Below are 15,196 nucleotides of genomic sequence, written 5' to 3' on the forward strand. Positions count from 1 at the left end.
GGGGAACAGAAAGAGTGGTTAAGTACAGCTTTTCCATAAACAAATGTATTTAAAGGACAGAACTGCGTTTCTTAAGAAAGAGAACTGCTCCTCATGGGGCCAATTCCCTAGTATCATGAAGAGAACATAGAAACGTTTGATGTGCAGTCACTGGACAATTCTGGGAGCAGAAAGCAGAAAAACCTTAGCCAATTCACAAGAAACATTTTTATGTCTGATATCCCTCTAAAAGGCTTTTCAAGTCACTCAGTTTCCCATGCATCCTTTTTGATAATGTCATAAAAAGACAACAGTCCTCTCTTTAACCTCTGGAACATAAACATTAGCATCTCCACCACAACTGAAAATGATGCAGGGAAAAAATATCATCCTTGGTTCAAGCAAGAATCTGCAATGTTTGGAAGATATTTTACAAATCCCTCCCACCTCCAAGATACAGTGAGTTTATCATTCCAATGAAAATGTTACTAAAATGCAAAGACATAATAATGATCATGCTAGTATGAACTCTGAGCCAATAAACTAGATTTCTGTGAAGCACCATCCTATTCATGAAACAACTTTAATAGAATACTTCAAAAAATTTCTTATAGCAAAGAGAGAAGAGGTACAGAGACGGCAGGGAAGTGAACAAGTCCACCTGTTGTTGATACAGCAGCTACACAAAAAAGGAATAGAGACTCACATTGAGCTACATCTTTCTTGACACTAAGGACAGTAAGTACCATGCTCATAAAATGAGCAGTCTTCTAAAAACCTTTTCTGCTGTATACTCCGTCCTCAAGAGAAGGAGAAAATGACTTTCAGAAACCAAAAGCATTTAATAAGCTATTTGTTGAATTGAAATGATTCTAAAGCCTGGACAAAGAACATGAACCTCATAGCTAGCAGATAGGGAGTCAGTTGCAATGGTTTGGCAGAAATAATTAAAAACAGAGTTCCAAGTGGAAAGCAAAGACATCGCAACTAAAATACAGCTGGAACAATTATTGTGATGGAATTTGAGGGACGATATTAGGTGAAGTACCATTTCTCATTTACGAAAACACTAAAACAACGTGGAGTAGAATTTTAGTTGCGTTAGAGAATTCTAAGGCTTCTAGACTCCTGGGAACATTTCTCCCTCAGTATCATATGTGTATTTGCATTTTCAACACATGAGGTTGGGAAAACCTCCGAAAAAATGGGTTTCTAAAGGGGTATCAGTTCAAGTCCTGACAATTGTTTATAACTGTCACAAACAGACATATTGCAGAATAATCTTCTCCAGGAAGGTAACACAAAGGATTGAAGTTTTAGACTCAGACCCAACTGGGGGTAAAAAGAAAGAGCATTTAAGAAAAACCACTCCAGAACACTAAAAAGTAATTAGAATAGAAGAGTGGTATACAAAGGGAGCAACAGTCGCCGGTTCATTAGGAACAGAAAGTAGGCAATTTTTTTATAGGGGTGTCATAAGACTACTGAATGGTGTTTAACTCACTGCATTCCTCCCCCCCAGTACTCTTTGTACAGGAGAGAACAGGACACAGCAGTGTCTATCAACCAATATTGTTTCCCGGCTCCTTCTATTCAAGCACCCGGGGATCCTACCCATTTCTATTTAGGTGCATGCAATCCTGCAGAAGAGAACTCTGACTGTATGTGACTGCAGTCAGAAATTTTCAATGCAGGAGAAATGCAAGAGTTGCCTGCAGATATTGCCATAACAGTTAATAAAGAAAGCCCCCTCTATGGATAGCTATGAAGATTTCCACTTCTCAAAAGCACTTCCTTCATCCTCAGAAAAAATGGCTTTTGCGATTTGCCCCTGGGCCAACAGCTGACTTAAACAGCAAACTACATCATGGCTTGATTTAAAATTTTACTGCCATCCAAAATTCTGCTCTAGTACAAGGCAAATCTCACCGTATAAAGCCATCAGCTATACAACTAAAACAATTTTTCTCTAAAAGCAGTAAAACTCTACTGCTTTACTAGCTGTAGGCTTTTTTAATTAACCATAATGTATACAAGCAGAGCAGTATATACCCAGTCAAAATGACATTGGAACATCTAATCTAGTAAGAAATATTACAAAAATCTCTTGCCTTCAGCACGCAAAAAGTTCTAATAACTTTTTTCTTCCATTTTTTCCTAGCCAGTCCAATCACCATTAAGATTCCTAAGAAATGAATTAATATATGTTTGCAATGAGACACTGCAGAGTTTCAGAAGTAATGGAATAACACCCACCAAATTTGATAGAGGACAAAACCCTACTTCTTTTGAAGGCCTAGCAAAATATGAAAGCAAATGTCATGGAAACAGAAGCTCTCTCCATGGTAACATCATCCCTAGTATGGCAGCTAAGCACTCTAATTTCTAACATGTTCCAAGACAAGGTATTAGTCTAGTTTCAGTTTTCATTTGGTACTTGTTCCATAACAATCCATAAAGCTGTAAAGATTTATTAAAAACATTAATAGCTCACAAGCATGCAGTATCAAAGCCAAAGCTGAACAGAAGTGTATGGGCAAACTGATTAACTGTGATAAAGCAAGTCTGAGTAACACTGTCTTTTGGTAAAAGAATAAGAGACTCATGGCAGCATGAAGAATAATTATGTTACAGCTGGTTTCCATTACATTATCAGACAGCAACAATTGTCAGATAAGCAACAGCATCTTGCATGAAACACACAGAAGGAACTACAGAATGAAAGGCACAAATCATAATTGCAGCTAAGCAATCCTTATTACTTGCCTTCACAAAGCATTTTAAATTTTTTTATCAGCCAACCCAGCAACCAACATTTGCAAACCCAGCTGAAGACTCTTACTAGCATTGTAGCTGCTCTCCACAGAGACAGACTGGCTTCGTGTACAGCAATCAGAGCCACAGGGTTTTTAATGAAAAATTTATTTGACAAATTAGTTCCTGTTTATGAACTACCTGTATGCCGCTTGTGATTCTGACAAAAACTACTATCCAAATTTATTCTATGGCAATGTTTGCGAGTCTGTGACCTGATCACCAACACTGTTTCACTCATCTGACTGTTGTAGCAGCATGTGCCTTGTATCTCACATGACACTTCAATCCACAAACTGAATAGGGTCAGCAGTGCAAACGTGTAAAAAATCACATTTTCTGTAATATTTTTGCAAGTAAAATACCAGCTCTTGCATAAAGAGGTACAGCAAGCACAGAAAATACAGCTTATCCTGCAGAAGTCCCTTAAAATGCGAACAAACATTCACAAAAACAGGCTACCTAGTTGTTCTGGTACAATCATTTTTAATGAAATATAAAAAGTTTAAACCAAATCCTCTAACAACGATGAAGGTATCATGACTGTATTACTTAAGCTATCTGAAAATCCCCCATCTGAAAAATTACATAGAAAATCTTCAATTTTGTTTGTATCAATAATTAATAGAAGGGAGAAGTATATATTCTACAATCTCGGTACATGGGAATAGTCCGGTGCTCTGTATTTTAGAGTGTGCTGTTGATTTTCCTCAAAAGAATCAAACAGATTCTCCAAAAAGCATCTTAGTGCTCTGAAAAGTCTTCAAGGTTTCAGAAATACAATATGCCTGATATGACCCACACATACGTGTCTATTCGTCTAACAAAGGAAGTCTGTATTACCTAAACCCCATATTTTTTTAAATATTCTGTAAACAGCACTTAAAACAATAATGCTTGTGCCTACTGTTCTTTCGTATTTACCCTTTGAGCCAGCTGGGGAGGGAGGAGAGGGGAAGAACCATCCCTCAAAAGCCAAACCGATCTGAATTTGCTTTGCTTGAATTGACCTGATGCTGAGACTGTTGCAAAGGGTTGTACAGCCTAAAAACTAGCCAGAATAAACCTCTGCCATTCTTTTCTCCAACTAAGATTTCATTTTTTCCTCAACTCTGCTCACCACAAACATCTTGCAGAATAGATTTAGATAGAAAAGACAAAAGGAACAACCTTGAGACTCCTTAACGACAGCAAACTTTTTTCATCTGTCCTGAGCTCGTCCTATGAGCACTGCGATCAACTTAACATTTCCTGTAAGTAGACTGTTTCAAAAACTACTTACAATTAGCTTTCATTGTTTTGTTGTTCATTTTCCCCATTACCAGCAGAACACGCCATATTTTCCCTTAGCAATGGCAACATCAATTCACAATATGACAAGTCCCTAAGATACATATTTTAATTGCTCTCCTAAGTTAATGGCTCTCTCTAGAGAACCTTGTGTTACATAAAACATTGATTTGTTTCAGTAGTTGGACGGATGTACAGACAGGAGATCTTGGGAGTTCCAGTGATCACTGTTTGGAAACAAGCAACCTACTGTTTGTCAATTCAAACTTGTCAGAACTTTCAGATATCATTTAACAAGTGTACTAATTGCTTCTTTAATGAACAATTCAAAGTGCACAGCACATCTGCATTTCGGAAGTCCAGGGTATTTCCAGCTAAGGCTTCTAGTCATTGTCCCCTTTGAGAACAAACTAACAGGTATGTCGCAGTTGTACATTCCTCTACCTCGCAAGGAAAGCTTCTAGAGTAACATGGAGTAGAAGAGAATTTCATTTCAGTAACACAACTACCAGCATTAAGAGAAAATAAGCTTTTGCTTTAGGAATATTTGCAGTCTTTACAGAAGCAGTTGTCATCTGTTTATCTCTGACTTCTACAGTTAAACAATGAAGTCAGGTACTGCCCTTCTAACTGTACTTGGATGAGTATAACCTGTATGATACAATTGCATCTAAGTTATTCAGCATGCATGTCAGTGGAAGACAAAGAAACTTTCTTAAAAGCAATCGATAGCTTTCATATCAACTCAAGTCTTCCATTTTTAATCACATGTTAATGGACTTGATTAACCATTTGGGGAACATCAAAAACTAGGAAAGGTGATGAATGGAACAAGGAGTACAATTGCAACTGAAACAGAAGTTACCAGCAGCCAAAACTGAGAAGACAACTGTGTTGTGTTGTACCTCCTCAATATAGAACACCACCCCACATACCATGCTCTGCACAATACAGTGTATACGATTACTTCAAATGTGTTATCAACAAACACACACAGTAACCTTCAAAGATTTATCTGATAGCACCTGCTAGCAACTAAAAGACATACTTTGATAATCACAAAAATTCATTTACCCAGTGGTGATACTGACCCTCCATTTTGAAATTTACTGTTTATTGTAACAGTAACCTAGTAAATATTTCAAACTATGAATAACAGAGTAGTAAAATAAACCATTCAACTTTTTAAAGAAAGTAAGTGTTTTTACATTAACTGTTTTGGCCACCCAAATACAACAAATCAAGTGTCTATACTCCTCTGAAAGCACCTGGTTTCACTAATCTTGGGTAGACATGTCATCTCCCTGAGATACTGGATTACTGCTTACGCCAAAAAGCAGGATGAAGATCTGGCTAGATGTTCTGCCATATCCTGATACAAACCACTACTTCTGCAGTATGGGTATGCTCCTGACTAAGAAAAAAAATGAACATTTCATGAAGGATCTTCATGAAAACTTAGAGGTCTGTTGGCTGTCTTGTTCTAGCATGTCCAGAGGAAAGTACTGGGAGAAAACAACTGCAACGAGGTAGTTCTTCCTAAATCTTTTCAGTTTGATAGAAAGAGCATACATGAATCACACAAGGCATTCTGTTTATTGATAACTATTCTGAGATCTGAAGAAAAGGGTGTTGATAAAATACTTCCCACTATACCTTCCAGTTTCCAAGTCATTCCTGACCCAGCAACTTCTCAGTCCTGAAAAGACTGTTGTAAAATTCAGGATAAGCAGGAACAATGCCATGGAGACATCTGACCACTGCCTATGTTGAAGATTAAGAGCTCAATCAGCTACGCGGATGACCCAGTGAAAAGTTTTTGTTGATTCAAAGCTGAACCTCTCCTAGACATCCCTAATCAGCAATCAAAGAGGTACGTTTATCAAAGCTGATCCAACAAATGTAGAAATTAACCTGATTTGTGGAATAGACTTACTCTCTTAAAAGCAGGTATGTTTTGCAGAAGTTGAACAACTGCTGAATACTCTGAATAACCTGAATATCACGTTTACAGTATATATTCCCATTTCTTTTAGCTATAAGCACATGCAATCTGACATAGCTGGAAGCATGGCAGCAAGTTCACTCAACAAGACCTTAGCATCTAGCTCTGAAATAAAGCGGCTATGCAGAAATCACATTTGAAAGGATACGATGATTCTGCCTAGACTAATACAAAATTTATCTTCATTTTCCCAACATTTCAAACACTAGAATCCAGAAAAAGTATTTTTTTTCATTTCCTAAGCAACACTTACGCAGACACCACCATATTGATGTCAACTGACAATCCTGAGGATGACTAGAACACAATGTAAAAAGTAACAAAGATCTTTCCTGCCTAATGTCATTGGTGGGCAGGATGATTAAAATGCACAACAGAGGTTCAAGAACCTATTTAGATAGCTCCCATCACTGCAGTTCAATGCCTGAGAAATCAGAAAACATCACATGGTATAGGTCAAAAGCAAACAAATGAGATAAACCAATCATAACTAACACTTTCCTCAGGTAATCAGGCTCAAGGCACTGACACCTATTCAAGCAGACATAAAAAGGAACCCAGGTTACAATTTTAGCAAATAGCACACACATTTGCATCTCTAAATGTATTAGAGGGCCAACCAGAAAATTTTAACAAGGAAAATTTTTGCTACAGCATTACCTTACTATATTGAGAGCTAAAAATGACTCATAACTTGCCTCCTTTTGGCTACTTTTTTTCCCCAAGTGTGGAATTTGTATCTGTAAGAAATGTTCAAAGTTCCCAAGGTGTCAATTATATCACTTCCTTGGAAAGTATGTGGAAAACACAAAAATCTACTATGGTCAAAAATCATGGCACTTTTATCTAAGAGTCTTACAATTTCATTAAATGAGCTCTAATCAACTTAATTAGACCTTATTTACTGGTGTTTAAGTTAGTTTTCATACATTCAAAAAAAGGTGGAAAACAAATCACTTCAGGACAGCAAAACCAAATTTGAATTGGTATAAAAGTTTTACTTGCATCATCACAGAAAAATTCTCAAAGAAATACTGTGCTGTGCTAATAAATTTGAGTACGTTCATAAAGCATATGATAGAACGGTATATTTGAGATATGACTAGCTATTTAAGAGATGAACTGCGAGGAACATTGCCATGGAAATTGAATATAATAACTATTCATAGGCAGAAAAGATTTGTAAAACTCAGTGGCATTTCAGGAGACTGACAGCAACTTCTCTGTTAAAAGAAAACCTACAACACCACAAAAAATGTGCACTGACATGACAACAGCATCCCCTGACTAGTAACAGATGCAGTCACGAACATCCTCTTGCGGAGGAAATCACATTTAGCAATGAGATATTCTAAAGATATACAAGAGGATTTAGTACTGTGGGTCAAGGCAAAAACTGAAAAAAATTTTTCTCTCCAGATTTTCTTCCCTTCTGCTGCAAACTCTAGGGAAAAAAATAAGGCAATCTTAAGCACATTAAGGCAGCAAGGTACAGATCTCTTCTCCCTAATATCCAGTAACAGGATGAGTGGGAATAGTTCAAAGTTGCACCAGGGGAAGTTTAGACTGGACATTAGGAAGCATTTCTTTACTGGGAGGGTGGTGAAACACTGGATCAGGCTTCCTGGAGAGGTGGTTTGCCCCAAGCCTGTCACAATTTAAGAGGCACTTGGACAATGCACTTAATAATATGCTTTAACTTTTGGTCTGCCCCGAGGCAGTCACACAGTTGGACTAGATGGCTGCTGTAGGTCCCTTCCAACTGAAATATTCTATTCCATTCTATTTCATTGCCCCCAAATCTTGTATTAATTACAACAAAATTGGAAAGCTAAATTTAAAAAAAAAAGGTGTTATCATATGATTCTTCACAAGTTTTTACATACCCACTTTGGTATTGAGACTATAGCTGAGCCTTTCTGAAGCCATTACCTGCTACTGCAATAGAAATGTTTAATAATAACTGATGCCCCATCAAGAGTAAACACGATGCCCGAGTTTCAGCAATATGCCAGCAACTGACTTGGCTCATGTTTCAAAATTCACAGAGGATTCAATAAAATGTATACAGTGCAAGAAAAGGCTTACCAGTGATAGAGGATTATTTAGGAAAAACTAGCACTGCTTAATGAAACAAAAAGTCGCCTTTGGTGGTACTTTATTTGGTGGTAGTTTTTGGTGACAGTTCATTCACTGTTAACTTCAGTGATTTTGGATGAACTTTTACAATGTAAGAAAATAACACAGCCTAATATACAATGGAAATAGCACAAAGAATTAACAGGCAACCAAGCATTTCAGATCACCACTAAGTCTGCCAAGGGAGAGGAAGAAAGATATATTAAGAACTCATGCAATGTAGGTCAGTAATAAAAAACTATTAACTATTCACCTTTCATTTTGGATGCTAAGCTTTTTGTTGGTATTCAGTATGGAGTGTTAATTAATTCAGCCATTCTTTAGAACAACATTTAGCTCGGAAGAATGGAGCTCATCAGCTGCCCTTCTTCCTTCCCCAGAAAAATCTCAGACCCACAGAACTGGACTTTATTCCTCATCCAAAATAAGAGCATGGACCAAACAGAAATCAGCCTGAGCCAATGCAAAAACATCACAGAACTCAGGAGGCAAAAAGATGGAACAGAAGAGAATAAATTCTGACACAAGCTTTCCACAGATGCTCGAAAACTGTCCTTAGGCCTTCGTAACTGATGGTGGCTAACGTAAGAAAATAATTCCTACATCCTTCTCCCAAGCAAGGGAAAATAATAGTTCTAGCCAGCAAGAAAGCTGGTTAACAAGAGATTGCTAGCATAAAAACTTAAACAGCCTGAGATATCTAGCAAAGGTATGATTTACAAGACAGATAACAAAAGTAATTTCATTGATGAGTGGGCAGAGGTCACAAAGCCCATTCTGTTATCAGGAGATAAGAGGCCATTTCTGAGATTTCCATTAAAAACACACAGGCTGGCAAACTGCAAGTATTCTAAAACAAATGTAAGAAGTTGCTCACTGTTTTGAAGTAACCTCTTATAAAATAAGATTGAAAGTTCCTAGTCTTCACACAAGCATTCAGAACCTGTGAGTAAGGTGTTTGACTTTTACTTGCAAACTAACTCACTGGGGCATGATCCCAGTGTGACATACCTGTCCATGAAGTTTCCTGCTGGCCTGTTTCACTCCTCCTAATTAGCACTTAGCTTCGGTCCCTGCTCTGCCAACCTGTTACATGCAGAGGGATCAGAAAGCTGATCAGATGGAATGGAGCTGACTTAGCCATATGGGAGTTATATCAGAAGCATCTTGAATGGATTAAAAATGATGCAGGAAAAAGAAGCGTTAAGGAGAAGCAACAAAAAAGGGAAACCAAAAGGAATGTGGGAAACAGGCTACTGGGTAGAGATGAAAAGGAAAAGAGGAAAGGAAGAGTAAAAAGGGAAGAAGAGAAACAATAGTAAGAAAACATTGTCTTATATTTGTCTCTCACCATGGAGCTGTTAGAGAATGGTTGGTTAATGCAGGGGATGGGGGGGCACTATGAAGCACACATCACATCGAGTCATCTACAAAGCAACCAGATTATAAATGAGGCAAAAACCTCCACCGCTTCCACTAAACATGCTCTTTTCAAGATCTGTGAAAGATCCAGTTTGTGGAAAGGGAGGAAGGGGGAAGAAGAAGGGAGGTCTCAGTCACCGCCTTTCGATTTTCATGGTGAAATTAAAGCACTTGTACACCCCGGACAATAACAAATAGAAGTAACTCAGGTAACCGGCGAGTTAGTTAGGAATAATAATGCTCAGTTAGCATGACCTTGCAAAATAAACTAACCTGTACAGGCAGAAAACAAACTCCCTGATCATTAACACTGTTTCTAAACAATTTCTGCTTCAGTGCAAGCAGCTTGCTATTCATAATATAAGTTTAGATAGAAAGACTAACAGAAGAAAATAAACCCTATTATATCTAAGTGAAAGCTGAGATTCAGTAGTAAAACTTTCTCACAAATCCCTTTTCATCAAAGCATACCAATGGCTGAAAGCTGAGCTAATTCACAGGCAAATGATGCCAAATCTCTTCAAACCCAAAAGAAAAGTGAGCAAACCCAGAGCTCTTGGAGCCCAAAAGACATAATCTCTACACACAAATAATTTCAGGTATTTTCATTTTTATTGTAAGACAGAATTAAACCAAACTTCAAAACAACAAAATACTCTTTCTCCATTCGTGTCAACTCCCAGCATCAGTGCTGCCTATAGCTAGTAGGGAATGTATCCACATACTCAGGTCTAGATGTCTGTGTCCAAGAGGAACATCTCTAAGTAAATGGAGGAAAAAAAAAAACCCAAACCCAAAAAGACTTTCCGTCAGACTGAATTAATAAGTCCAACATTATTTATATTAAATAATTAGTTAGCTTCTGCATTCTACTTTAACTATTAAAAGTATGGAAAGTGTGGATGCTTTGCCCAAAAAAATTTCCAGTCTGTAAATAGTCGCATTCCATTCATCCTCCTCAGCTGCCGCTTAATCCATCTCTGAGATTTTGCTCAAATTACTGTCTACATTTGTTTTCCTCTCCTCAAAACACACATGAGACTTTGGAGCTCTCAACAGAGGCTCTTAAATTTCCCTGATCTTCTAAAACTCAGCATCATTTCTGTCTGTATCTTCTTCTGCAAGATCAAATATGTCAATAAAAATAATTGTTAAGAATTGTTTTCTTCTGAATATGCTATGATTTCTTCATTTGAGACAAACTTTTATAAAGGTCTGTAAGGTTCCCAATGATCAAAATTCAGGCTCCTTCCCCAATGAACAAGACGTATCTTTCTACATAAAAAGATGTAATACATTATACCTATAACTGCAACTATAACACAAAAAGAAAAGTTATTTCAGTTAGTATTCTCAAGGGATCATTCATGCATTGTTAGTCTGTTGCTCTTCTCAAGGGATCATTCATGTATTGTTGTATTCTGTTGCTCTTGTATTGCCTGGTCAGTTACACCCTCTGTACCACATAAAATAAAAAAGCAGTATACACTATCCTTATCAGCTTCACTCTTTTCAGTTAATAAGCTTTAATACTTATTGTCCAATTAATAGGTCTACAATAATTTCTTTTGCTCTGTAATATATTATTTATGTTTTCCAACTACAAAAGACATTGAGAAAGCTGCATAAGGCTTGATCCAGGAAAATCAGCTTAATAACAGATGCAATAAAATTTCATTCCGTGAATCCTGAAGCAATACTGAAATTCGAGCATTTAGACTAAACAAATACAACCCATATTTTAAAGATGAAAAAAAAAAACTTTAAAAGCATTTTTGCAAGAAAATTAGGTTTTCATTGGGTTATATATTTCTGAGCACGCTACATCAGTAACCACAACTTCTAGAAACACAAAACATATCCAATATTAATTCTCTGTAACAACAGCAGAGAGAAACATTCTTCCGTAATTTCATTTCAAGTAGAAAAGGTAATTTCAAATTTAGTTGGAGAAACTCTGCATAGCTTAACCTCTAATATTCAGGAAAGTACTTCTGAGAAGCCTTTATAATTACTTTAGATTTTAACAATATTTCAAGACATCAGGACTCATTATGAAAGCATGAATTTTCTTTGTGCTAGTACTTCTGCTTTGAACTGGAAATAGCTACATACTTAAAAATAATTTTTAAAAAAGTTAAGTGGTCTAATTGCTCAGTTAGTTTATTGCCAGCCGACATAGAACTTGCAATACAAGAAGAGAGGTTATTTCTGTTTCCAGATGGGAGTGTCACCACCTTTGCTAAGATCTACAATAGAGGAAGTAGAGAAGAAGAAAATATTTTATCTGGAAAGATAAACAAATATTTCCTGTGAATAACTGTAAGGGTAGAAATACTTGTCAAATTTGAAATAATCAAAACCAAGTCTTTATTTTACAAGCTAAGAAAAAAGTCAACATGGATGATGTTACAGCGGCAATCTATGCCAACATACAACACACACTGCAGTGTATCCATTGTATCAGAGTCACCAGGAGCAGTAAGACGGATGAGGTCATACTACCAACTTCCTTTAAAACCACCCTTTCTGCCTGAGAACCACTTACAGTATTTCTGCTGGCTGTCTGCAGTTCTTCTGGTGACTTCTCCCCACCACTCAGTCATATTCCTTTGCAACGGTTGACATGGCTCAAGTATGTATCGTGCTTTAAAGGTACTAAAACAACACGAGTCACAAATTTTACCAAAATTTTAATGTGTGAATATCCTTGAAAGAGAAAAATAATTCAGGAGCTCAAATCAATGGTTGAAAGACTCACAGAACTCATCCAGTCAGAAAAAATCCTTCCTTATTTAGCAGCACGTCATAGTACACGGGAAAAAAAACATAAGCCGATTCCTTAAAACTACCACCATGGATTAATCTGAAGTCACACATACTAAAAATTGGATTGCAACTGGATGAATTTTAAGTAGTCTGAGGAACTGGAAAAATCAGAACCAACATTGCAAAGTAATCCTGACCGAAACGAAGATCAGGCAGTAGATGGGAGTATGAGTGGGCAGGGAGAGTGAGAATTTGAGAGTGAAGGGAGAAAAAATCCATTTTTACGCTACTTACTCCTGTAGGCTGAAATATCAGTCCATCTACTTCATGGCTAACTTCTCTGGCAAAGCTTCCTTCCAGGAGCTGTAGAAATAAAAAGAAAAAAATCTTTTTTCCATGGAGAAATATTTCACTTAGAAGATTGCACATTAGAGCAGATTATACGCTACTACTGCAATCATTTGCTACTAAACTGCTTATTTACGGTTTAACGTTAGAACTTGGGAAATGTCAAAATAGAAACCTTCAGCAAATTAGCAGTTTTTACAAAGAGCACTCAAGGCTGAAACAAGTTTCAGGGAAGTAAACCCTTACAGTTCTATTAGAGGAAAATGCCTTTTTCCAAAAACAAATACTGAGAAACCAAGATGATTCTACACACCAAAAGATGAAGAAAAATCAGTTCTGAAACAGAACACCATAGTTATTTGTGGCCAAATTAAAAAACAAACTTGCCACTTTAATATGAAAATAGCACTTACTTTCGATTGAAACTATGTACTGAAAAATATTTCAGGGTATTGTTCAAAATTTCTGTTTGGCAGACTCCTAGGGCACAATCCTGTAACACAGCATCACTGCTGCAAAACAACTGTCTGAACTAGTTTGTACCATGAACATTCTGTTTTACATTCTCAAAGATCATGAATGCCATATGGGGGTGAATTCATCAGAGAAAAAGCATCTAGCCGAACAAACTAATGACACCAGCTAGCTGATAGTTACGAGAATTGATTATATACTTCATGTTAAACTATGACTTGTGTAAGGAAAAACAACCAACCAATGAAAACTACAAGTGACAAGTAATAAAAGAAATTAGGAGAGCTATGAAAACACCTCTTTATTCATTTCAAATTACATTTTACTGTAGAGATGAATCTGTCCTGAAATTGTAGGTGCTTTCAGTAATACTTGGAAAAAAAAAAACCCCTTGACATATAAGTAGCCACACAGCTTTCAACATAACAAACACAGACCTCAGTAAATCAGTCAGTTTTAAATGCGACATTTTGGGTTAGACTGTTACTTTCATACTGTTTTCTTTCTATAGCTCAACTTCACTCAATGATCCACTGACTAATTTATTCAAATTAAGTCAATAAAGGGCAAAGGCAAGAAAGAAGTTGAGAATTAACATTCATCTTACTGTTGGCTGTACAAGTCAAAGTAATGCACTTCTATGTTTCACAGATCAAAAGCCTATGGCCAAATATTTCAAACAATAATAAAACAACATATTTCACTTAAACTTGTAACTGTTTGCATAGAATAATTGGTCACTTTCCTACAAAAAACCTCTAGCTCTTTTCCTTACCCACACAGTCAGCATATTTGTGCTTATAGATGAATCAACAAACACAGCTTTCAGTACTCAACTTCTAGATACAATTGAACTGAAAAAACCAGACCCTATGACAGTACTATCAGGCAGTAAAATACTTTTTAAATACTTCATTCTGGATAAAAAATCATCCAGCAAAACACTACATTTCAGTAGAGAAAGTCCATACTTGGAACTAGAAGTTTTAGCTTTCATTTACCCCTTACCGGTTTGAAATTTACAGCTGAGGGTCACATTGTAATGTATGCTCTACCAGACAGCGACATGAAATAACAAAAAAAATAATAATTCCCAAGTTCTTTCATAAATTCATTGTTCCGTGAGAACAATGAGTACACTGGAAAAATATTTAAACAAATGTCAAAAAGTTTCCAAAAATAATGTTTTTTTTTAATTTCTACAGAAGCTAAGTCTTCTGTGGATCACTTGTAAGGCTACCACGCAATTCCAAAACTGATTGAACAATAAGAAGTCTGTAATAAGAATATGCTTCATAGCTACAAAACCACTGCATTTAAAATCAAGTAGCAAAACCAAAAATAAATCTTAAACAACAACAATAACAATAATTTTATAAAAAAATGCAAACTTCAAATTAGCTGAGACTATACTTCTTACACATTCCTAGCTAGCCTATTAAAAGGCAGTAACCAAAGTGGCAAACAGAAACCATTGCCTATGTTTCTGCTTATCTGAAGTTCTTAAAGGAGCTATAATTTGAGGATATGGTTATGTTGATGTTGGAGCTTACATAAATTGCATTATTTACTATTTCCCGAAATGAAGCTTAAGAATATAGAAGCAACCTTTTAATTTGGAGTGTGTGACCCAGCCGAGTAAAGTATAAAATTATCATCACACACTGTTTTACCTGTAGCTTTCTTCACTTTGGTCTACTGGTAGTCTTAGAAAACTACATTAAAGCCCTACTGTAACTTCATAAATGGGGAGGAAATATAAATTCAAAATTTACCCTTTCAAAAACACATTCTGATATTCCTTTTCATTCACTGCTTCATCAGAATTATAAAATGCAAGGGAATCCCTCTTAGCAACCTGACACCCAGCTTCAGACTTAAATTTTTCTCGTTTTGATGGACCACAGGATTCTCACTATGACATCTCCTCCCAAGTGTCGATTGCATATCAAAAAC

General features: G+C 36.5%; 1 protein-coding gene across 4 annotated transcripts in view; it reads right to left on the reverse strand.

The window, feature by feature from the left end:
- Window positions 1-15,196, reverse strand: part of RNGTT (RNA guanylyltransferase and 5'-phosphatase) — a 184,440-nt gene that overhangs the window by 82,040 nt on the left and 87,204 nt on the right. For all 4 annotated transcript variants that reach the window (XM_054063260.1, XM_054063263.1, XM_054063262.1 and 1 more), the window contains one exon: window positions 12,713-12,781. In XM_054063260.1, coding sequence (XP_053919235.1) covers window positions 12,713-12,781 — 69 coding nt within the window. The remainder of the gene's footprint in view (window positions 1-12,712; window positions 12,782-15,196) is intronic.

Source organism: Cuculus canorus, chromosome 3, assembly GCF_017976375.1.
Source record: "Cuculus canorus isolate bCucCan1 chromosome 3, bCucCan1.pri, whole genome shotgun sequence".
In the NCBI taxonomy this organism is placed as follows: Eukaryota; Metazoa; Chordata; class Aves; order Cuculiformes; family Cuculidae; genus Cuculus; species Cuculus canorus.